The 24,803-nt window shown below is 39.5% G+C and overlaps 1 protein-coding gene across 15 annotated transcripts in view; it reads left to right on the top strand.

Moving 5' to 3' along the window:
* SYNE1 (spectrin repeat containing nuclear envelope protein 1) overlaps positions 1 to 24,803 on the top strand; it is a 320,818-nt gene that overhangs the window by 150,678 nt on the left and 145,337 nt on the right. For all 15 annotated transcript variants that reach the window (XM_087773936.1, XM_087773951.1, XM_087773949.1 and 12 more), the window contains 13 exons: positions 481 to 772; positions 1,446 to 1,618; positions 3,604 to 3,913; positions 6,506 to 6,670; positions 8,255 to 8,611; positions 13,639 to 13,775; positions 14,705 to 14,882; positions 17,970 to 18,152; positions 19,713 to 19,856; positions 20,189 to 20,344; positions 22,150 to 22,314; positions 23,465 to 23,637; positions 24,520 to 24,673. In XM_087773936.1, coding sequence (XP_087630062.1) covers positions 481 to 772; positions 1,446 to 1,618; positions 3,604 to 3,913; positions 6,506 to 6,670; positions 8,255 to 8,611; positions 13,639 to 13,775; positions 14,705 to 14,882; positions 17,970 to 18,152; positions 19,713 to 19,856; positions 20,189 to 20,344; positions 22,150 to 22,314; positions 23,465 to 23,637; positions 24,520 to 24,673 — 2,587 coding nt within the window. The remainder of the gene's footprint in view (positions 1 to 480; positions 773 to 1,445; positions 1,619 to 3,603; positions 3,914 to 6,505; positions 6,671 to 8,254; positions 8,612 to 13,638; positions 13,776 to 14,704; positions 14,883 to 17,969; positions 18,153 to 19,712; positions 19,857 to 20,188; positions 20,345 to 22,149; positions 22,315 to 23,464; positions 23,638 to 24,519; positions 24,674 to 24,803) is intronic.

Below are 24,803 nucleotides of genomic sequence, written 5' to 3'. Positions count from 1 at the left end.
AGGCTGTATAAACCCAGAGTTTTAATCCTTTTTATTGACCCTTGTACTGAACCCCAGAATCAGTGTCTAATCCTGGACAAATAGCCTGACCTTTCCCATCATGCCTTCCTACCTGTCAAAGACTTTAAACTTCTCAGAAGCTTTGACAGGTACAAAAAGGTAGCAGTTCATATAGAACTGGAAAGTCTGACAGCTGAAAAGAAAATTCAGTTAGCTTTTAATTCAAATGTGCAACACAAATATTTCAGTGTGATCATTCTGAGCACCAAGAAAGGGCAGTGTACACAAGTAAAGATATTAATCAATATGCACTGCTTATATTTCTTTTCAGTCTCTACTAGCTAATTTTTCTGTTAACTATGAACTCTGTCACTGGTGGAATAGGTGATTATGTCAGGAACCTTCATAATTTTTGATAGTTGCTGCAACAATATCATATGCTTTCTGAAACTGATTTTCAGTCTCAATATTTTGTTTCAGGGAACGTTTTGATAAGCTGTCTCAAATGGCACAGACTTTAAATGAAGAAGGCCATGGTGCAGGGAGGGAAGTGCGCCTGGCCTCTCAACATCTCACCAATTATCAAAACATGGTCAAAACTGTCAAGGAGAAGCTGCGAACATGTCAGCTTGCACTCCAAGAGCATCTCACTTTGGAGGAGGCATTGCAGAGTATGTGGTCATGGGTCAAAGAGGTTCAAGATAAACTGGCATCATCAGAGAGCACTGTTGGTAGCAAAGCCACACTAGAGAGACGACTGGCACAAATTCAGGTAAAGAATGGTACAACTAGAGATGATGCATCAAGGTTACTATTGGGTGTGGGTCACATCAGTGGAAAAGGAATATATTTTATTCTTTCTACGGTTATGATGGAGAGGATTAGAATTTAAGGTGTTCTTGACAAATTGGGAGGTGAAATATGAAAAACAGGATGAAGTTTAATGGAGACAGGTGCCAGGTATTACATTTAATAAAGAATAATGAACTATGAAAAAAGCTTTCTAATGGAGGGGAAGCCTTGGAATAATTGACACAGAGAGACTGTGACATATCTGTCACAGGAGGTCTTCGGGTTAGATAAACATCTATTAGGAAGGTCATCAGTGTAGGAGATCCTTCCATGGGCTTTCTTGAGATTTCTTCTGGCAATATGGTGCTGTCTTTTTGTGCAATGCTTGACCTACTCATTATCTACTGCAATGTGAGCAATATTTTAGGATGACCAATGCAGTGAAATACCTGTATGGCTGCGGGAAATACTTCTGGATCACTTGCACATAGCAAGGGACAGGCACTTACAAGAAAAGATGCCTAGGAATTCATACTGGGTATGGATGTCAAGGATAAATGAGCTCAGGGAAGACGGTGTCCACTGTTGAAAGAATAACAGCTTTCACCTCTCAGCAGGTTGCATTTGATATTTTAACTTATTTTGCCTCACAGGAGATCCTCTTACTCAAAGGTGATGGTGAAGTTAAGCTGAACATGGCCATTGGCAAAGGAGAACAAGCACTTAGAAGCAGCAATGAGGAGGGACAAAAGGTGATACAAACCGAGCTACAGACGCTGAAGGATGTGTGGAACGACATCATCAGGACCTCAGTGAACTGGCAGAGGTAAAACTCCCTGGAAAACACAGGTCAGACCTTGCCATATTCGCTTACAAAGAGTGGTACCTTACAGCATATAGGTGTTCATTTATTCATTAGTGGTATGTGAGGGGAAAGTTGCATCATCAGAGAGAATCAAAATTGCCTGAAAAAAATACATCCTTCTATAAAAAAGATGAGTTGACCTTATCAGATGAATCAAATTTCATATGAGATGGTACGTGATAGTAATTTAAAACTAAATAGAAATCATACAAATTCACACGGAGAAAAAGCTCTCTGAGTTATTTAACTTGTACTTGGGCAGGACCAAGAACATCTGACATATTTATCTATCTTCTCCTTACAAAACTCTAGGAAGGTTTCTCAATTCTGTCTTTCATTATGTTTTTTAATTAAAAAAAAAAAATCCTAATATCCACTCCAAATCACCTTTCTTACAAATTAAGCTGACTTCTTCTTGTCTTAACCTCAGTAGAAATTGAAAGTTTTTCTTACTGCCTGTGTGAGACCATTTTATATATTTGAAGGCCTCCATCATCTCTATTCTAGACAGATTGATGTTTCTCAGGACTAATACTTTCGGACCTCTTTCATCCTTGTTTCTTTTTCAATAGATTGCAACTATCACTAGTTCGTCTACATTTTTCTTAAAAGATAATAACTGAAAGTGGGCTGACCTCTTACTGTATTTGAGACCTTATTAATTCTGAATAGAGTATCAGTACTTTCCGTTTCCTTCATACAACACTCTTCTTAATCCACTCCAGAATGAGATTTTCCTTTCTTTGCAATGGTATCATATTGTTGAATTTTGTTTACTTCTTTATCCTCTACAATCTCCAAATCCTTTTCCACAGGACTAAGCCTAGGCAGTTATCCCCAATTTTGTATTTGTATATCTGATTTCCACTTCCTAAGTAAAGCATTATTTTTATCATCAAATTCCATCTTTTTAAAATTTCTTTTAAGAACATCTGACATTTAAATCTTATCATCCAAACTAGCTGCAGCCGCTCCCTGGTTGCTTTCATCTGTGGGTTTTACAAGCACTCTCTGTTCCAATATCCCAGTCATTACTGGATAGAAACGGGCCTTTGGTGAACTTCTGCATGATCCTACTTCCTTAGTTCTCTAATGAAAACAAAGTTTTCCGTGCATCAGAAAACTCATAGATCTGCATCAGAGAGGTCATAGATCTGTATTTTAGATAATCTGAGCGCTAGGGTATCTGGGTCCTAAATATCAGCCATCAATAGTGAGAGCCATGATATAGGTAAATGGGAGTTTTTCAACTGAAAGTGATGCCACTTTCTTACTTATTCCAGAATTGTAATACAATTATATGTAGAAAATTATAATGGGTTGCCTTTAAGATTTCACTCTAATTTCACTCAATTTTTGTCATAAAATATTATTTCAATTAGGCTATTAATTTTGAATGAAATCCTTACCACACACGTGTCTATCATTAAGTCCAGTGGAATGAGAATTACATTCCTCAACACAAATCCCAGAGAAATCTGGTGTTCTGCTAGGAGGAGCAATATATAACAGAAGAGAGTATTTCTTATAAGTTGTAAATGAGACTATATATATAAATGATGTGTTCTTCCAAAACTTGCCAGAATATATCTTAATTGTCAATAATTTCATAGGCTGCTGTACATTTTATTACGCTGATCATAAAGAACTCCAGTAATACTCTGTATTTTACTTTGCTGGACAGACATTGTAATGTGCTTTTCATTAGTCCGAGACAGATTGCTCATGTAACCTAGTTATATGTAGTAGCCCAAAGAACACAGAAATTCTAGAATAGCTTGGATGTAAGCTGATGTAGAAAACTAAAGCAAGGTAAGGGAAAAAGCATATTCTAAACATATTATGCATGGCTACAGACAGTGTGACAGTTAAGGTATAAGCAGGCTCTTTTTTTTCAGACTTTCAAAAGTTCTCATCTGTACTGTGTGTGTTTCTTTTAATGTAAGCTGCCTAGAGTCTGTCATTAGCCAGTGGAATGAATATCTGGAAAGGAAAAACCAGCTGGAACAGTGGTTAGAGAAATTGGATCACAAAGTGGAACGGCCTTTAGAACCACAGATTGGTCTGAAGGAGAAGTTTGCTCAGCTGGACCACTTCCAGGCTATTGTTTCTGAGATAGAGGATCACTCTGGTGATTTACAGCAACTCACTGAAAAAGCTGTGGAACTGTATGAAAAAACAGAGGATGATTCTTTTGGAGAAGCAGCTCAAGAAGAATTAAAAACACAGTTTAATGATATCACAACTGTAGCCAAGGTAAGATAAAGGCCTCCATTTCAAGTAAAATGTTTCGATATCTGTATATAAGACTAAAATTTTGGTTTTCGTAATTTTTTAGTAACTAAAGGCTTGATTGTGTTTGAATAGTCTTGCCTTTTGTTATGGTTGAGTCTAACAAAAAAGTTGGATGTAGTTTACTAAAATTCACTAGAATGCAAAAAAGTTGTTGGAAATTGTAATTGGTACGGTTATGATTTTTGAAGAGTGAAGGGCATGTATTTTATTCCTAGTTTCATATATACAACAATATTTCTGACATTCTTCCAGATTTATTTTCATCTAATTCTTTTTCATTCATTCATAGCACTTTTTTTTTTTTTTTTAACCTAGAAAGGGAAGAACAAAGTGCCTCCCTGAGCAGAAAACGTATTGTCAGAAAGAAAAATCCTATTGTCAGAAAGATATATGCCCATATTTTGTGGTGTTCCAAGCCACTAAGCACTGCACATGCTATACGGGTATTCTATTTGGTTTATAAGGAAAGACACATGAGGTCAGTGAGACCTTCTGCCAACCAAATCATGACAAGTGACACTAGATCCGAGTTACAATCTCCACCTTCTCAGCTAAGAGGAAAGTTTGCATCAGGAAAAGGCCACATAATAACAGGCTAATGTGAGATTGAAGTAAACATTGTATATAAATTTAGTAATCTGATGGAAGCGTGATTTGAATTTTCATGTATTGAGAACAGAGATGATGGCCTGTAGATAATTCATCAATAGTCTATATAAAAAAGAGTACCAAAGTAAAAAAATAAGTGGAAGATCCAACAAATTCTCTGTTACAAAAAAAGTTAAATCTAGGGCATATGAAATTACTTCTTCAGTAAAAATCTGTATTTTTCTTACTAAAGTTGATAAAGGAAAGTCATTATGTAGAATCATGCAGTTTGGGGTTGGATTTGGGTTTTTTTTATTTGTGGGTTAAGATATGTTATTAGTGTCATTGCTTTATTGCTTTAAACATAGACCATAGATATTACAGCCCTCTCAGATGTATCTAGTCTGTAATTACCATCTATTCACACACTCTCTTGTTTTTATGACAAACTTCTGCTCTCTTTTTTTTAATGGATATAGTAAGCTATGAACCTGGTTTCTAGAGAATCAGTGCAGTTTCATCCTCATATAGCTACTTCTTTCAGCAGTGTTAAATCTGGAGCAATATGCATCTATATGCATCTATAAATTTAATTTCTTAAGCAAGAAAGACAGCTTTGCAGTCTTTCCCTTGGGAGAGAACAGCACTGACTGCAACTGGTAGAAGCCATTGCCACCAGAAGAGACCAACTGAAGTTGCACTTTGCCTCCACTCTCCCCCTCTACTGGTGCTATATTTTGGTGTGAGCAAAGTAAACAGGGGTGTGTGGTTGCCTTTCCTGAGGCTCTTTTGCTTCACTAGGAAGCTACCTATTTTGTTTAGAATCAGGCACATGTGGACATTTTCTTACTCTGTTGTTGCATAAAATGCATTAAGATGTAAAAACTTTGAGGATTTACTTTAGGTCATCTTTGTTTACCTAGTAACTATCCATCGTCTAGTTGGTCTGACACATTCTGAGAAATAATGGTGATTATTTTCAGAGGGAACAGTAGGGCTTATTAATCTAACTTAATTTTTAAAAGCATTAGTTGAATGTTGAGTTATTCAAAATTAAAAATAACTGGAGTTTAATTCATAAGTTATTTAGTTTGAAACTGGTTTAAGGACACTTAGATCTAGATTAGAGTATCCACACAGGAGTAAAAAGCTATCTGATTAGCTCATTTCACTTTTGGTTAGTTTTGATAAACATTCCTGAGTATTAGCTCACAAGAATATAAGAACAAATCTACTCAGTCAGACCAAAGGCAAATCTAGACTAGTACACTATTTCACCTTTTCATGGTAAGGTGAGCTGGCCCCACTTTAAGCTTACATTAAAAAGCTAAGATGGAGCCATGAAGCTGTCATATGCCTGTGTCAGGGCAAGCGTCCTCCAGGGCTGCAAGGCAAGTGGCCGGGGATGGCCACCACTTCTGATCTGATTGTTAAAAAGGGACTCAGCACCATAAGAACCTTTTGCACTTTTGAACAGCAGAAGTCCTCCTTTGTGGTCTTCGTATGGAATATCTCTCTGACTCTGCTTAGTATTTATAGAGACTTGGTGCTTTTAAATAAGAGCTATGTTTCTGACAGCATGCTGCTCCCTGGGAGGACTCATGGATGATCTTTAAGACCCCCTCCAGGGGGTATTGGGAAAAGTGTGCCAGAGTTGCACTGCTGGAAATTTGCCATCTATTAAATTATACATTTTGTGTTAAAGGATGTGTTAAAGTACATTTTTGCATACATTTTCAGAAGGCTTCTTCATCTTTTGCTCCAGCAGAACATGCCTGTCCAGACCAACCTAAACCAAACCTCGTGCAGTGTAGCACTGTGTTCTGCTGCTATAAGCTGTGCTTTATTCAGCATTCAAATGGATGCTAAAAGATCAGACCAGCACTCTATACCACTGGATGCTTAAAGCCAGGACAGTATTGAAGCACTTTAATGGTCGTCTTTTTTTTTTCATCTGAATGATAGGAGAAAATGAGGAAAGTGGAAGATATTGTGAAGGATCATTTGCTATACCTTGATGCTGTGCATGAATTCACAGACTGGCTCCATTCTGCAAAGGAAGAGCTGCACCGCTGGTCAGATGCATCTGGAGATGAATCAACCATACAGAAAAAGCTGGCTAAAATCAATGTAAGATAAGTTAGCTTTCCTGATTTCATCTGCAATTCAGACCCTATGCTCTAAAATAGGACAGAGTGAAAAAATTGTGGGATCTTGTTCTTTGTGTATTTGAAATGGTGATTACATTTCAGTGAGCTGAAAGCAAGCTTTCTAAGCTATGTTTTGTTTTCGTCTCTCTTCCCATACTAAACTGATGGAGTAAAAGTACAATCAGACGTGAGTTAGCTACAGCACACATGGAAACAATTTGCAAGAGCGGAAGCCCAGTGGCATCACAGAAGAATGTGCCTTAGCTGATTAATGGATACTGCTCTGTCCTCATCCCTGAATATGCTTTCTCCATGGGCAGAGTTGTCTGAATCAAAGTCAGAAACAACCTTGCCTGATTTGCATGAAATGGAGATGCATAAAGCAGTGCAAGGATTGTTCTCCCCAAACACAGTAGAAATGTATGAGTTGCCTCCCTGTGTATACTCTCCTCCTTACCCTGGCATCCAGTCGTAGGCATTTAAGTGCCTAAGAAAGTTACATATTCCTGAATGCAACATTAAAGCAGACCGTGTTTTGCTCGTGCCTGATGATTACATTTAGATACTCATGCTAGCAACACTTTACTCTGCTATTAAACATGAGTGGGCCAGTGAACAGACTACTAGATGAAGATTCAGGATACCCGAGATCAAATTACAGATGATTGTTGGATAGTTTTCAGTCTCCTTTGTGCTCAAACTCCCCCTGTATAAAATGGGGAAGGGAGGCGACAGTAGTTTCTAGCTCATAAGACTAACAGGAGAATAAATAACACTTCTCTGGCCTGCAGTGTTTGGGGTGATATTTATATTCTCCAGCTTCTTAAGCTGAAAACTCCCAAAATTCCCTTGTAGCATGTGTGAGATTGAAATAGGACACTGTAGAAAGAATTCACTGCTGAAAAAAAGACAGACATGTGCAACCAATTATGGCACATCACAGATCATGGGTAGGCTGTAAAATGCTTTTTCTGAGCAGCACAGTTGTGTTTTTAAAACTGCTATAAGCAGCTACGTACTAGTGTTTCTTACGTAAAAGATCACAACAAAGTTGTTATTTTCTGCATCTTAACTGAAACAGTATTTTCAGTATCTAAAAGAAGTTCTTTCTCCCCTAAGCTGACAAGAGATTCAGAATCACTCTTTAATCAATGTAAAGCCCACACACTCTCTTGGCTGAGTTTTCTTTTCCTCTCTTGGCTGAGTTTTCTTTTCCTCTGTCCTCCGGCTGCGTTTTGCCACCCTGGGCGCAGCCTAGCGGCGGTGGAAGCGCCGCCGCCGGCGGGGCCGCTGCCGGGTGCGGGGCCGCTGCCGGGTGCGGGGCCGCTGCTGGGTGCGGGACCGCTGCCGGGCGCGGGGCCGCTGCTGGGTGCGGGGCCGCTGCCGGGTGCGGAGCCGCTGCCGGGCGCGGGGCCGCTGCTGGGTGCGGGGCCGCTGCTGGGTGCGGGACGCGCCCGGCTGCGCGCTGCCCCCGCCCGGCTGCGCGCTGCGCCCCGCTTGGGCGGGCCCCCCCTTCCCAGTCGGCGGCGGCTTTGCGGGTTACCCCGGCCATGTCGCCTTGCAGGAGCTGGTAGAGTCCCGACAGATCGGCGCGGGCCGCCTCAGCCGAGTGGAGACGCTGGCTCCCGCCGCGCAGCGCAGCACGACCGCCGGCGGGTGCCAGCTGCTGGCCGCCGAGATGCAGGCCCTGCAGTCGGACTGGAAGCAGTGGGAAGAGAGCGCCTTCCGGAGCCAGAGCCGCCTGCGGGATGTGCTGAGCCAGATGGCCCTGTCGGAGCAGGAGTTCGCGGCGCAGGTCGCGCAGCTGGAGGGGGCCGTGCAGCGGTTCGGCGGGCTGCTGGCCGCCTGGTCGCGGAGCCTGGTCCCCCTCGACAGCCGGCACACCGACGCCGAGGTCGTGGAAAGCTGGCGCAAGGAGAAAGTAAGGTCACATCTCTCTTCCTAGCAGTTTTTCGATTGTAAATGTACAGTTACTGTGGGCAGAAGACTTCTGCCAAGCGTGACTGTCAAGTAGGAAATAATAAAATGTGTTTGTGAAAAATATTTCTATGGAATCCCAAGTTTCCAAACTTTTTTTGTAACTGTAATTACAGCAAGCAGTGTTTACAGAAGATGTTTCTCTCCTTGGCCTCTGCTGTACAAGGTTTAGCAAATGCTGCCTGGATCTTTTAGATGTTAAAAACAGAGCTTGCCTCTGGGAAAGTGAAGGAGCTAGCACACCAGCTCTCAACTTCTCTTCCAAGATGCTCAGTGTTTCAAGCCAGAGTAGCACTTGATCAGGGAAATGCGAAGCATTTCCTAACAGCCAAGTAGCATCTGGGGCCATTTCTTACTTATTTGTTAGGAGTGTATTGAGCTTATACTTTACATTTCTTGAACTACCCTTCTCATTATGCATGTTGAGATCTTGTCCAATATTTAAAGAAATTTACTGGAAACCGGTATACTTGCTAATTGCTTTCCTGTGGAATGCAGTAGAATTCAGAGAAATAGAGAGGTTGTTTCTGTTCCTGATTGTCTTCTAGCAAAAAATTCCACACGTATGTATCACACACACACATATTATATATACATATATCTGTATTTTCACAACAATCACGATATATGTTTGTATGTATCTCGACTACTGTGAATCACAGATGTTGAGAAAAGATACAGAGTATTTCCCTTTCAGGGTAGTGTTGCAATAAAGCAGTTTCGGTAGAGAGGTGCCCGCTTTCTGACCCCTTGACTGAAGCAATATTAAAAAAAAAACCCAGAACACCTTCGCTTTGAACTGAGATTATAAATCTCCTCCTCCGATGTCTGTGCCAAGTTATTTATGTGGCTTCCCCTTTCACAGAATTCCCTGACACAGATTTATGGAACCTGCTTGCTTGAGTGCCAGTACCTATATGTAGGAGTAACAAAGCTGACATTACATTGGAGCAAATAAGGGTACAAATACGTAGTGTCTTCCATGTTTATATGTTTTTAAAAAGGAAAGGAAGACAAGGAATTGTCGTCAACATACAGCAACAATTACCAGACATTTTTTAATCCATAAATGGAGAAGTACTAAATTCAAAGGATATTGCTTTCATTAGTAGTGTATATACTCTGTGTGTGTGTGTGTGTAGTGTAGCTCTGTGTAACAACACTTTATTTAGATTAGGCAGTTGTAAACTTTGGCTAACGAGGAAAATGCAGAGGAATCTCAAGACTTACTATGCATAGACCTACTATGTAATTTTATTTATAGTTAGAGGAAATGTGACAGTAATCCTTCCATTTCTGGACCCCAGGGACAGGTTCTATTGTGAACGTAAAACAGTACTGCAGCTTTCCGCTTCCATTGTCTCACAGTGATTCTGTTGCCATGTAAGACAAGGCCATGAATTAAAAATGCATTTCCTAATTCTCAGAATTAGCAAGCTCATTCTACTATCCTGTAATACTCAAGCTCTGTTCCTTTAGGTATCTGCAACATAAGAGCAACAGATCTTACACTTGGAATTCAGCAAATTATTTTGGTAATTGTCAGATTCAAAACTAAATCCAAGTGGCTGCAACAGCGCTGGCGGTGTTTCTGTATGGAAATACGTCATGATTAAATGTACCCTGTTTTGCAAGTTAATGTTCCTGTTTGTTAATAGGTTATGTCTAAGGCTATATGTCATCAAAATTATCTTTTAGTAGTTATTGAGGTAGGTTATTTGAAACTGAAAAATTTCGTAGAATCATAGAATCATAGAATCGTTAAGATTGGAAAAGACCCTTAAGATCATCGAGTCTAACCGTTAACCTAGCACTGTCAAGTCCACCACTAAACCATGTCCTCAAGCACCAGGTCTACCCATCTTTTAAATTCCTCCAGGGATGGGAACTCAACCACTTCCCTCAGCCTCTCCTCATAAGACTTGTGCTCTAGACCCTTCACCAACTTCGTTGCCCTTCTTTGGACATGCTCCAGCACCTCGATGTCCTTCTTGGAGTGAGGGGCCCAAAACTGAACACAGTACTCGAGGTGCGGCCTCACCAGTGCCGAGTACAAGGGCACTATCACCTCCCTGGTCCTGCTGGCCACACTATTCCTGATACAAGCCAGGATGCCATTGGCCGTCTTGGCCACCTGAGCACACTGCTGGGTCATGTTCAGGTGGCTGTCAACCACCACCCCCAGGTCCTTTTCTGCCAGGCAGCTCTCCAGCCACTCCTCCCCCAGCCTGTAGCGTTGCATGGGGTTGTTGTGACCCAAGTGCAGGACTGGACACTTAGCCTTGTTGAACCTCATACAGTTGGCCCCAGCCTAACGATCCAGCCTGTCCAGATCCCTCTGTAGGGCCTTCCTACCCTCCAGCAGATCGACACTTCCACCCAACTTGGTGTCATCTGCAAAGTTACTGAGGGTGCACTCAATCCCCTCATCCAGATCATCAGTGAAGATGTTGAACAGGACCGGCCCCAGTACTGAGCCCTGGGGAACACCACTCGTGACCAGCCGCCAACTGGGTTTGACTCCGTTCACCACCACTCTCTGGGCTCGGCCAGTTTTTAACCCAGCGCAGAGTGCACTTATCCAAGCCATGAGCAGCCAGCTTCTCCAGCAGAATGCTGTGGGAGACAGTGTCAAAGGCCTTACTAAAGTCCAAGTAGACAACATCCACAGCCTTGCCCTCATCTACTAAGCGGGTCACTTTGTCACAGAAGGAGACCAGGTCAGTGAAGCAGGACCTCCCTTTCATAAACCCCTGCTGGCTGAACCTGATCCCCTGGTTGTCCCGCACATGCCGCGTAATGACACTCAAGATGATCTGCTGCATTTCATTGAAAACAGGCAATTGTAACCCTCTGCTACTCTTAGGACATGTTTTCGTTACCAAAAAAAAAAAAAAAGCTGTATTTCATTATGGTGATTCCTGCCCTACGCAATTTGTGACATCCTGTGTTTAAGTAACGGCCATTGTGTTGTTATTCCTAATGCTTTCAAAAAAAGTCCTGTGTGTAGTTTAACATAAAGTAAGATAAACAAAAAGTAGTTAGTTTACATTTTTTTTCCAAGCATCATTGCTATTACATAATTACTTAATTGCAATGCTACTTTTTATGGCATCGAAACAAACTGGCAGTGTGACTATTTCAAGTATCTTTTAATAATGATTGAACAGATTTCTGGTGTATGAGTGACTCAAAGCAGATAAAGTCCATAATACGAGCATGAATAATGTAAATCAGAGGAGTCCTGAAAAATCTGCTGTAGCAAAATATTTTTTCATACTCACAAGAACACATGAAAGTTTGTACACATAATACGTCTGAAATATCTCTAGACTTAATTTTACAGGGCTTCCCTGTGATCTATAAATGCAAACAGATTTCAGTAATGTTAATATAATCAAGCTGTGATTATGGTCTAAACCACTATTATTCATAGCCAATGCATGCTTGTAGTTTTATTTTTCTCAAAATGGATTGTGTTTTTTTCTTCCTGGCAGTTCAGGTACTACAAAGAAGCAGTATATCTCTCTCATTTTTTTTTTTTTACTTGCTCAGAAATGCACAATATAGAACTTAAAAAATTCATTTCACAGCTCTAGAGACTTTTTCAGGAAAAGGGATATGAAGCAAGCATGAAGTTGCTTGTGGGCAGCAGACACATGAGCTGAATCCTTGGCTTTTGTCCATTTGCTGTTGTTACTAAGTCTGTTGATTGGCTTGCTAGACCCTTGCTAATATTTCTTTTTACTTTTGATTTACATGAAGGGATATCTGTTTATTGCAGAGTTAGTTAATACTTTACAGTGAAAAATCTACTCAGTGAGCATTTTTATCTCTGTAATGTAGATTGTGATATTTTGAAAGCCTTCTGCATCTATTTTCATGTACATCATTTGTACTCTTCCTGAACATTCAGTTTTGTGCTGACAGATTATTACAAACTGTTTACTATGTATATTTTCAATCATCTTTTTTTATTATATATTCAGAAACATGATTTGGGGACTTCCTTGTCCCACTTCCATGTCCCAGTTCAAATCTGTCTTCACTTTCGTATGATCTGTTTCTTAAGTTTATATTGTACATTTCTTCCAGATTGGCACTTAGACTTAGCCAAACTAATCTGTAAGTGCCAAACACTCTGGCCTGCCTGCACTGCAGAACCTCTGCCGTGGTGAATGCAACTAGCTAGAAGATTGTCTTTTCTCCCTGGTAGTTTAAGAGGAATGCCTGAAGAATTTAGTTTCTAGTGAGACAAGGAGCCAAGTCTGCACTGCTCATTATGCTGGAGTAGCTGGCGGGGTTTTGCAGTAGAGATGCTGTGGACATCAACAAGGACTGTTTTTGTTGGAGTGGTTATGACACCTCTCCCAGTGACGTAAGCTAAACCAACAAAAGCATTTTTTTTGTTGGCTTAGCTGTCTCCAAAGCAAGAGTCTTTCCAGTGCAGCAATGACAGGCAGTAACCCATTTTCCCTCACAGGATGGTGAGCAGCTGTACTTTTACATTATGAAGCCCTCTGTGAAAGAGCTGAAGCTGTTAAAAGCTTTGTGCCTAAATTAATTTTTTGGATACAGCTCAAAACAGTTTTTATTGCATATGCTAAGCTCAAGGCAACAGGCTAATTATATTTATATAAACATACATTATTCGCTATTCCCTAACTGTATGTACTTTTATATGTATACAGCTAATGGACAATACCATAGCTCATTTATTAAAATGAAGTTTATATCTTAAAGTGTTCTTCAAGAACATTTTGAGCTAAGAAAATTGAGGCTTCCAGAAAGGTGGTTTCTAGAAGCTTATAATTTCAAATAAGCTTCTGTAGGTTTGACTGCTAAAATACTCTTGAAAGTGAACGTGCATAGATCATAAATGAAGTTGAATTTAAATTCTGATAAATTTTGATTCAAAAGATTTTTTTTTAATTTAATCACCAATATTGTTCATTTGTTTTGTTTTAACAGGAAACATTGGATGCTCTGGTAAAGTCTGAACATATGACAGATGAGATCAAAACTCAGTTAAATGATCTTTGTAGATTTTCCAGAGATTTGAGTACTCATTCTTCAAAAGTTTCAGGGCTGATTAAGGAGTATAACAGGTACACATTCATCTTGTTTATCGTTAATCCCGTGTGTGTGGGTGTGAGCTGTCTTTTAGGGAACCATTAATTAGAATTTTAGGATTAGAAACAGAGGTATACAATGGTTAGAATCATTATTTTGATTTTGATGTCAATAGAGGTTGTAAAAAGTATCAATTGCTTTTTTTTTTCTAAAAGCCAGGCTATGCCACTAAACTCAGCTGAAACTAATGTATATCCACACCTGACCTCCTTACAGGAGGAATCGTTGTAAGAAACTGTGAGGTAGCACTATGGCTTATTTGTCTGAAGGAGAAACAAGCTATACCAGCTATTTAAGGTCTTTTTCTTGTTTTTTTCCTTCAGTTTACTCTTCTTTGACTAGCCCATTCCCTGAAACAGGAGAGCTAGCATTTACTTGCTTTCTTGCTTTCTCTCAGGTCACTCTAGCTGATTTAGCTGGGAGTATGACACCTGCATTCCAGACACAAGATTCTGTTGTCTCTTGCAGGAGGTAATAGCTGTTGGCTTCTGTAGCTGCAGAAGAAGGGTGCGATGACACGGATTGATCCCTTCTAACGTTATAAACTTAACTGAGACACAGAAGTTAGAATTGTAGTCACTGTAGTTCCCTGTCCTGTCCCTAGAGACAGAAAGGGGCTTGCAGAAACTGTTTGGGCTTAGGTGCACTTAGTCACTCTCTGGAAACACTTACACCTGCCGTATCTGTGATAGTTATCATGCTTCACTTTTAAGGAACTGAAAGCTTCTAATGGATTTCCTGGTGCCTCAGTTAAGTGTTTAAAGTTGGTAGGAGGAACCCAAGTTAAACTATCCTTACCATTGTATTTCAGAAAACTAGGTAATAGCATTGTCACCTAACAGAGTCCTGCCTTTCCTCCCTCCCTCCCTTGCTTTCTTTTGCTTCCCTGATGTGATAAACCCAGCCTGTGCCTGCAAGCTTCAAAAGGATGTCAAAGCAAAGAGCAGATCTTGCAGCAAAGATTTCGAACGGCTTTCAGGGACTTCCAGCAGTGGCTCGTCAATGCAAAAGTCACCACATCCAAATGCTTTGACGTGCCTCAAAATATCAGTGAAGCTTCAGCAAGTCTGCAGAAAATACAGGTAACTCTATAGCAGTAAAATATTAGTCTAAGGGACAAGCAATCAGTTTCATATAAAGTTCAGACTGAATTGTTTGATTAATTACTATTTTTTGTTAATTTTGTTATTGTTAACACTAAAGGTGACTAATTCCAAGGAAATAAACACTTATGTTCTTCTTTTTTAATCTAGTTTCTTTAGTTTAATTGTTGCGCTACAGTTTGTGTGTAGTCATTGTCTCTCATAGTAGTTTTCCTTGTTTATTTCTTTTTTACAATAGGAAAAAATATGTTTTTAAAGTAGGAGAGTACTGTAAAATCAGAATGATATCAGAATCAGGATTTAGAAATAATTCCACATACAAGTTATGTAAATATTTTTCCTCAGATATGAAAGTAGAGCCCTTGTAGTGGAACAACAGAGTTAAAATGTACGCAGTCTGAGCAGGCATTTTAAAAGTATATTTTTCACACAAAGCTAAAACAAGCCCTAACAACTCTGTGGAAAGGAATCATAGAATCATAGAAAGCATTGGGATGGAAGGGACCTTTAAAGGTCATCTAGCCCATCCTCCCTGCAATTGGCAGGGACATCTACAACTAGATCAGGTTGCTCAGAGCCCCATCCAGCCTGTCCTTGAATGTTTCTAAGGATGGGGCATCTACCACCTCTCTCAGCAACCTGTTCCAGTGTTTTACCACCCTCATTGTGAAAAATTTTTTTCCTTATGTCTAGACTGAATCTACCCTCTTTTAGTTTAAAATCATTACCCCTTGTCTTATTGCAACAGGCCCTGCTAAAAAGTCTGTCCCCATCTTTCTTATAAGCCCCCTTATTGAAAGTATTGAAAGGCCGCAATAAAGTCTCCCCCCCAGCCTTCTCTTCTCCAGGCTGAACAACCCCAGCGCTTTCAGCCTTTCCTCATAGCAGAGGTGCTCCATCCCTCTGATCATTTTTATGGCCCTCCTCTGGACCTGCTCCAACAGGTCTATGTCCTTCCTGTGCTGACGACCCCAGAGCTGGATGCAGTGCTCCAGCTGGGGTCTCACGAGAGCAGAGTAGAGGGGGAGAATCACCTCCCTTGACCTGCTGGCCACGCTTCTTTTGATGCAGCCCAGGATACGGTTGGCTTTCTGGGCTGCAAGAGCACATTGCTGGCTCCTGTCCAGCTTTTTGTCTATCAGTACCCCCAAGTCCTTCTCCTTAGGGATGCTCTCAATACCTCCAGCCCCTAGCCTGTATTGATACCAGGGATTGCCCCGACCCCAGTGCAGGACCTTGTACTTGGCCTTGTTGAACCTCATGAGGTTCCCATGGGCCCATTTCTCAAGCTTGTCCAGGTCCCTCTGGATGGCATCCCATCCCCCAGGTGTGTCAACTGCAGCACTCATCTTGGTGTCATCTGCAAACTGGCTGAGGGTGCACTTGATCCCTCTGTCTATGTCATTGGTGAAGATATTGAACAGCACTGGCCCCAGTATGGACCCCTGAGGAGCACCACTCATCACTGTTCTCCATCTGGACATCTGGAGTGCCAATTAAAAGTTTATTTTAATAAAGCAAGTGAAAGAAGTACTTTTATGAATAGACTATAACTATAATTTTAACTGAAAATAGCAAAATGAGAATTAAATAATGAGACTGTTAAACCTTCAGTTAGACAGTATAACAGAAGAAATTCATATTGGTTTCTCAGAAAATACCAAAACCCAAATCACTTCCTCCTCCTTTTGGTAAATTCACTTTCCCTTGCTTGAATGGTTTACTTAAAAGTGTAAACAATACTGTATTAATATATCAAATCTTTGACTACCCAAAATGACAATATGTTTAGAGGAAATATCGGGGGGAAAGTCCTAGTAGTTTTTGGCACTAAATATGAGTTTTAGCAAGGTTTTTTTTTCAACAGTGGTTAAGACTTTTTTTTTTCTTTATCACTGCAGCTCCTTCATAGCATAAGACCTTACTTTGTTCTCCTCCTCCCTGAAAGCTTCTTTAGATGAAATAAACTTTTTTTTACATGCAGTAACAGCTTTAGGACTTCTGAAGATGTCTTGGTAACCTGTATAAACTTAAAATTTTATTTTTGTTAAAAGTTAATATTCTGTCTGTTAGCACATTTGACATCATTAAGTCACAAGGCAGTTATGTCTTTGATTTTAATATAGCCAGAACTCGAACCACATATCTCAAAGCTAACAGACTGTTTGCATTCTCTACTAAGACCTCTAGTGTAACACAGAATCAGAACCTGAGTTAGTAATTTTTGCTTCAAGCCTGTTACTTCTGAACGTAGATATAACCTTATGATTATGGATATAAAACTATTTGTGTATCACATGATCATGATAGTAACAGTTTAAAATATTGGTATTTAAGACTGCTAAATTCCTTTGAGTCCTAAACGCTCACAAAGTCTTTTAATAATTACAAGTTATAAGGACATTATCCCAGTGCATTGGAATTTAAAAATCTGGCTGTTTCCTTACGTACCTGTAGCATTCTTGCACATGCATTTTTCCATACACTTCTTGCACACCAGCATTGTGCAAGATTTCCATGAAGAAAAATACTTTCAAGCAGGGAAGGTAAATTAAGGATGCAGAGGAATAAATCACACAGCTTAGACGTTGCTCAGAGTCTAAGCATCAGCCCACACCCCTACACGTTCATTGAAAGTCCAGTATGGCTGTTGCCCATGGGCAAGGCTTCAATCCTGAGTGGGCCCTGGCTCCTGCTGTTACCTGTGCCAGGATACTGGTTCCCTGAAATGAAACTGTTACCACTTTCTGTACCATGGAGATTTAAAGAAGTATAATACCCAACTAAATGACCAGTAATTGTCTCATGAAATGCAAAAGATACAGGTAATCCTAGAGTCTTAATATATACATTATTTAGATGCATGGCACTTCTGGATTAAGTAGCTGTTGTCCCTAAATCCCATAAATATGAATGATATTAAAATGGAATGTACTGAAAGATGAGTTAGCATGTTAATGAGCAGAAATAATAAACTCTTATCCGTGTTAAATTTCTGGGAGCTTGCTATTGACCTTTACTGGGACCGAAAGTTCACCAATTAGCTTCTTTTATTACTATTTTTAGGAATTCTTGTCAGAAAGTGAGAATGGGCAACAAAAACTAAACCTGGTAGCATCCAAAGGAGAACTGCTCTGCTCTGTTTTACCAAAGGAAAAGGCTAAAGTTATCCAGGACAAATCTGCTACCGCTAAAGAAGACTGGAAAAAATTTATCGCCACCCTCCACCGTAAGGAATCTGCATTGGAGGTATTGAACCAGTCACAGTGGGAAAAGATTGGATCTAAGTTTCCTCTTTGCTTTTTGTTTCAAACAGCACCATTTAGATTTCGTATATAGCTGTAAGTGTTTATGATGTGACAGAACTAATAAATAGCTGTTTTCAAGAAGTCTCATTCTTCTGCTTACATTTTACTTTTGTTTACTTATATCCTTACAGCCTGATTGCACTTTAAGTGGGGTGTTTCATGCAGAAGGGTGTTGTTCAGAGTAACTGAAGATAGCAAAGACAGCAGCTGCTCAAATTCATTAACATGAGTCTCATCAAATGTACTGGATTACTAAAACACATTTTCTTTTTTAAGGACTGTTTTAGCACAGATTTCTGACGCTGTTGCTGATTGAATAGTCCCAGTACAGTGGGTAAATGTTGCCTCTCTTATTGCAAACTGGTGAAATGTAATTATTTATTTGAGCAACTTTTTAAATAAACCCCAGTGCCTTTCTCTGTTCAGAACTCACAATTTGACCAGCACGGAAGGTGAATATCTTAAAAACATAATCTCTTTTAAGGTCATAGGTTTTGAGGTCAAAAGGTCTTAGGTGGAATTCCCTGCATAGCATAGGAGAATTAAAGTTTGTAGGCATTCCATTTTCAAACCAATGCTGCCCAGTCAGCTGAGAAAAAGTTTAAATACATTTAATACATCGTGCAGGAAAGCCTTTAAAAAAAAATTCTCACATAGCAAGGACTTACCTTTCTTCATCTCAGGGTTGCCATGGAAAGGAGATGTCCTTAGAGGTTAATCTTTTTGAGCCAAGCCTTTTTCAGTCTCATAGGCTTAGTTTTTCATTCTGATGTTTAATTTAAGTGATAAGGCTATAGCTAAAAGGAAAACTAAATCAGTCTGGGGAAAGTAATAAAAATAACTAGGGCACAGGAATTATGCTGTTCAGGTTTCTATTACATGTGAATTATTTCAGATGCTCTTTTTTTTTAATCATGCAGAATAAGCCTACAAGAAAAATATGCAGGTACTGAAGGACTGCCTACATATGGCTTCACACACACGTTTTTATAACCAAAATTTTACACTAAAAAAGAATATAATCAGTAATGATCCCCAGTATTGGGTTGAACTTAGTCATACATCACCTAGAATAGTAGCAGCCTGTTTAAGGAGGCGTCAGTGTGAATGACTGCTGTCAGATGTTAGGTAACTCATATCCCAAATTAGCCTTTCTTCAGACTGCTTAGCTTTGTAAGTTAGATTTACATTGAGTCAAAGCTCGTAAGATCTGTAAAGCTTTCAGGTCAGAGGAAATTTGTTTCAACCTCCCCTCAACTGTGTAGACATAGCCTACATTGTTGCCTCTAGTTTGCCTCTTAAAGAGGTACTCTCTCGGACTTTTCTTTCAGTGTTCGTCTGTGGGATGGGAAGGAGCAGAGCTGGTGTAATTTATTTTGAAGATTTGTGTAGTGTTTGGCTGCAAGTGTATATCCTTTTTGTGAGCTTGATCTGTGTGTTGTGCATTACAGTTATGCCCAGTGCAGGGCAACTGTTGATAAAATTGTGCATGTCTTCCCAGAACTTAAAGATCCGGATGAAGGACTTCGAAGCAACTGCTGAGCCTCTGCAAGAGTGGCTGACCACAACTGAGAGGATGGTACAAGGAAGTAGCAGTCGGCTCCATGATCTTCCTTCCAAGAGGAGAGAACAGCAAAAATTGCAGGTGACTTCTTATAAACCTTTTTAACACAGCCAGACTTTCCTGTCCCATCCTCCTGGCCTCATTGATTCCTTACAAAAGCTTGACCATTCTAGCATCCTGACCTCTAAGTAAGATGAGATCTGGTTTCAAGGATTGCTGTTGATGGTCCTGTTCCATCAGGTTTTGCATCTCCACATTTCTTATGACATGCTGCTTCATTGCTGTAGCCGTATAGTGTGTCTTTCTCAGCAAGCTTGCCATATGTCACTTCTATTTTTCGTGGAGCCTTCATGCTTCTCTATTTCCTGCTTTCTTGCACCCACTCTTAATATTAACGTGCTTGTGCTTTACAGTCTGTCCTTGAGGAAATAAGCTGCCACGAGCATCAGCTCAACAGGCTAAAAGAGAAAGCTCAGCAGCTGTGGGAAGAGCAAGCTGTCAGCAAAAGCTTTATGCGCAGGGTGTCTCAGCTGTCTTCTCAATATCTTACTCTAAGCAATCTGACAAAGGTAATGCACTCAGTGTATGTGCTTTTAAGCAGTTCATTTGATGTACGTGGGGAAAAAGAAAGACTGAAATGTGAAACACTGCAGTTGTCTTGCTTGTCTGCTTTGTGGTATGTCTGAGCTATCTTGTCTTTCTGCTTTGTGGTATGTCTGAGCTATCTTGTCTTTCACACTGGCTTTAAAGAATGGGAAGTAAGGACCTGGATAATTCTATGGTCTGTCAACAAAATGGAATTGTGATTTATTTTTTTTTTAAATGTGTTTTGATTAAAAAGTAAACCTCACCTGATCATACAATAATCAGGTTGGATTTTGATTATTTCAAACATATTTCAAGACATTTATTTTTGTAATAAATGGCACCTGAAAGAAGTATTTTTCAAAACGCAGGGGAGTTTTTTTTTTTTTTTTTTTAGAAAATACGGAATACAGAAGAGGTATTACTTCATTGCATCCTTTAATGATGATTAATTATTTGCATTTTCAGCATCTTCATCTAAAAGTAATAGATTGGTCTTCTAAAAAAATTACCTCTTGGGCTGCTTTTGAAGGTTCAAGGGGGGGGGGGGGGGGGCATAGGCCAAACTCTAAAGCATCAAGCTAAGAACTGAGAGTTTAACCTAATTCTGTTTTGTTGAGTGGTGCTTGACACACTTCACCATTTTGTAGTTCTACTGTCTCTATTGTGTAAATAGATAAGATGATCTTCGTATTAGAGCTGTTATTTTTCACAAAGTTCCAGTCATGAAGGAGGCTTGATAATGAATTATGCTTATAGTTACTACAGTAAAGAGAATAATTAAGGATATAGGAAGCGTGTTATGGGATAACAAATTCAGAATGTATTTATGTTTGGGCAATCGCTAGTTTGTTAATTTCTACTTTTTCTGTGGAAATAAAAATTATAAAGCTTACCTAGAGCTGTATGACTTACTGAAAATTATTATATACATGGCCATAATAAATTTTCATGACTGCAAAATAAGAAAGGGAAAGACGCATGAGTTGCTAACATTGGTTTATGTGGACAGAACTTGTAGGAGATGTCAGTATGAGAAGAAGGAATCTGAGGCAGAGGGTACATATAATCCAGCCTATGAGAGAAATCCTGAAATTCTTTGGGTAGCCATGGACACTTGAGAAAGATCCCTCTCTGTAACTTCCTAAGCCTGTTTCACTGGCTTGACTTTAGTTCTCTGTCACCGTGTGAAATACACTCTGCTCTGTATTCCTGTTCACCTCAGGCTTTTCAGCAATGTAACTTGAGCATTTATTTTTGATTCATGTGAGTGTCAGTAATTTTTCAGAAGAATGGTTATACCAATGGGAGTCATTGAGGAAAACAGGTCTTTCTTTTCCAAGTATCAACAAAGTAATGTTGTTGCAGTGGCATAGCTTCACAGGCTTAAATCTATCATCTTGTGCATTGACAGATTTCACAAGTTATCTTCAGCTGCACACTGAAATGGAGTTTAGGTGTGATTTACCAGATTTTAAGAAAAAGTGAAACCAGAAAGCTCTCACCTACTTTGGATGAGAGGAGACAATTAGATGAAGCTTTACATTTAGAAAACAAAAAAAGGTGTTTCCGAAATTTTCATTTGTATATTATGTTTGGACAACTTGTTTGTGTGTGTGTGTGTATGCAAAATTCATTCCATGCTCAAGTAAGTGTACTTGTGATTATCAATGTATGAAGAGAATCTCTGAGTATAGTTTATGAAACTCATTCTGAAGTCTGTAAGTAGGTATGGGGAATAAGTGATCCTTTGAATAGCCGCTGGTGCTAATTGCTGTATGAATTGCAGGAGAAAGTTTCCAGAATGGATAGGGTCGTAGCAGAGCACCAGCAGTTCTTGTACAGTGCCAAGGACCTCCAGGACTGGGTGGCTGATGCAGTTCACATGCTGGATTCCTACTGTCGTCCCACTGCAGACAAGAGCGTGCTGGACAGCCGGATGTTAAAGCTAGAGGTATGGAAACAGCAGACTCCAAAACCTGCTCTTTTTAGATCTGTAAGAAGAATGCAAGTATAGGATACTTTACACTAATATGCAACAATTAACGTAATGATTGTTGTTGTTCAGACACTGGTTTTCAATTTACTCAGAAATAACTCTTTTTATAGAGGAAAGAGCTCATTATTAGTTTTCTCTAAGAAGGATATAGGGACCTAAAAACTGCATATATGTAAATTCTTAAAAAAAACCTCAAAAGGTGTTGTGTGGTTGCTGAAGGTTAAATGGAAGAAGTAGGATATTCACTTCTGTTAGTTTAATATATTATTTCCTAGATCTTACAGGTGATATGGATGATTCAGAACAGCTTTTCCTATAATTGTTTGCTTTAAAAATGGTGACTACAGTTAAGAAAATAGCATCTATCGATACCACTGCACAAAAGATGTTGAAGAGCAGTACTCAGAAAACAACACTTTTCATATTATTGATGTCTCAAATTTTGAGCAGTGGCCAAAATACGGACAAGTCCTCAAAATTATAAGGATACATTAAAAAGAAGGAGATTGTAGCAAAATACTAAAATTATGTTTTGCGTTATGTTCATTGAGTTTTTCAGGTTCATGCTTTCAGGCTTTTCATGCCTTTGCATAGTATTAGAAGCTGTTAGTTTGCAACTGTGCAGCTCCAGGAGCTGAAGTCTCTAAGCTGACATTGCTGATAGTCTACTGAGTTTATATGTTGGTACCTTTGTGTTGCAAATAGATCCTAGAGTTGTAGAACTGTATTTCAGCCCTGTAGAAGAGCTTTGTCATCACATATTATTTTCTCTATGAATGAATCCTCCTGTTTTCCATCTAAGTGACATTCCCTTTGGAATGTCAGCTTTTCCACCCAACAGTACCTTCTCTGATATACTGTAAGTACCTGCACAGATTCCATGGAAACTTCCCTGTCAACTCAGATTTTTTTTTTAGTGGCCTAAACCTACCCTTTGAAAGTCACTTTTTCCTTGTGAAGCCCAGCTGTGAACCCCACTGTCCCTCTTCCAATTGACTGTTTGTACAAGCTGCTCAATTTGATCAGCTCATTTTCCAGTAAAGCCTGTTAGTATATTCATGCCCAGTTAATGATAAAAGTAGAATAATATCCGCTCACTTTTTAGGGACTGCTAGCAGTGAAAGGAGAAAAAGAAATCCAAATGAAAATGGTTCTGACAACAGGAGAATCTGTTCTGCAAAATACTTCTCTGGAGGGAGTACCAGTGATTGAACAGCAGTTGCAAACCCTGAAGGACAGCTGGGCTTCTCTTCTGTCTGCTTGCATCCAGTGCAAGAGGTAAAAAGGATATGAAGTGCAGAATGATGCTTAGCAATAAAGAACTGTCAAAATTTTTGAAAAGCTAATTCCCAGACTTTTATTGTTACAAGAGTTAAATTCATATAAAATGACTGCATGTGCCTAACATTGCAGATCTAGAGGCCTTAAGTGACATATTCATTTGAAATAGAAAAAGGGGAGGAAACTGTGAGGGATCTAACCTTTGTTAACACTTATTGTCAATATACTCTTAAAAGTGGATTCCATGTTTATAATCTTGTTGTAAATTTTATTTTGAGTTGCACTTGATGCCTTGAATTGTTCTCAGAAATGAGAAGATCTTGTCACAGATGTTAATGGTTGCTCTGTCAAGATCCTGTCTGGTTTTCCACTTGCTAGCATTTCACAGAAGGTACTGTAATTACAGTGTCCAGTAGTGATTCTCAAAGTGATAGAATAAAGAAATACAGGGGAAAAAAATGCGGCCTTCCTTGTTGGAGCATCACTAGTTGCAAATATTTCAATTTAAAACAACAAAGGTAATTAAACATTAGAATGCAGCAACTTTTGAATGTATGCAAAGGGACAGAAAATTTCTGATTCTGGATCTTACGCTTTCAGTTGCATTTTATTTACTAAAGCTAGAATGCATCAGCTAGCTACATAAGTTACAGACCTCCTTAATATTCCAAGTCTGGAAAACCTGATTTCTCTTTATCAGCCAAACAGTGCTCCTAGTTAAAACCTGTAGGATTTTAACAGCTCTGTCTCAGACTGCTTAGTTTGTGATACATCTTTCTTATAAATATAGTCTAGAATAACTGTATATGACTATATCTCACTGCTTAAATAGCATGAGAACCTCCACTATCACAACAAATATGTATTTTTAAATTACAGTCAACTGGAAGGAGCTCTCTCCAAATGGACAAGTTACCAGGATGATGTTCGTCAATTTTCCAGCTGGATGGATAAAGTAGAAGCAAGTATGAACGCTTCTGAAAGGCAGTATGCTGAACTGAGGGAAAAAACAGCTGCCCTTAGCAAAGCAAAGGTGTGTTTGCTGAGCAGCAAGCCCATATCACCTTATAAGCAACAAAAAAGGCTGAATAAGTGCAAGATTAATCTGTGGACTTGTTTTAATGCTGCCCATTCATAAACATGTTCTTCTCTTCCTGTTTTGC

This window comes from Nipponia nippon, unplaced genomic scaffold (genome assembly GCF_047370975.1).
Source record: "Nipponia nippon isolate SJK-2023a ecotype South Korea unplaced genomic scaffold, ASM4737097v1 scaffold_4, whole genome shotgun sequence".
Lineage (NCBI taxonomy): Eukaryota > Metazoa > Chordata > Aves > Pelecaniformes > Threskiornithidae > Nipponia > Nipponia nippon.
Note: the sequence above shows the minus strand (reverse complement) of the source record. Positions and strands in the feature narration are given on the sequence as shown.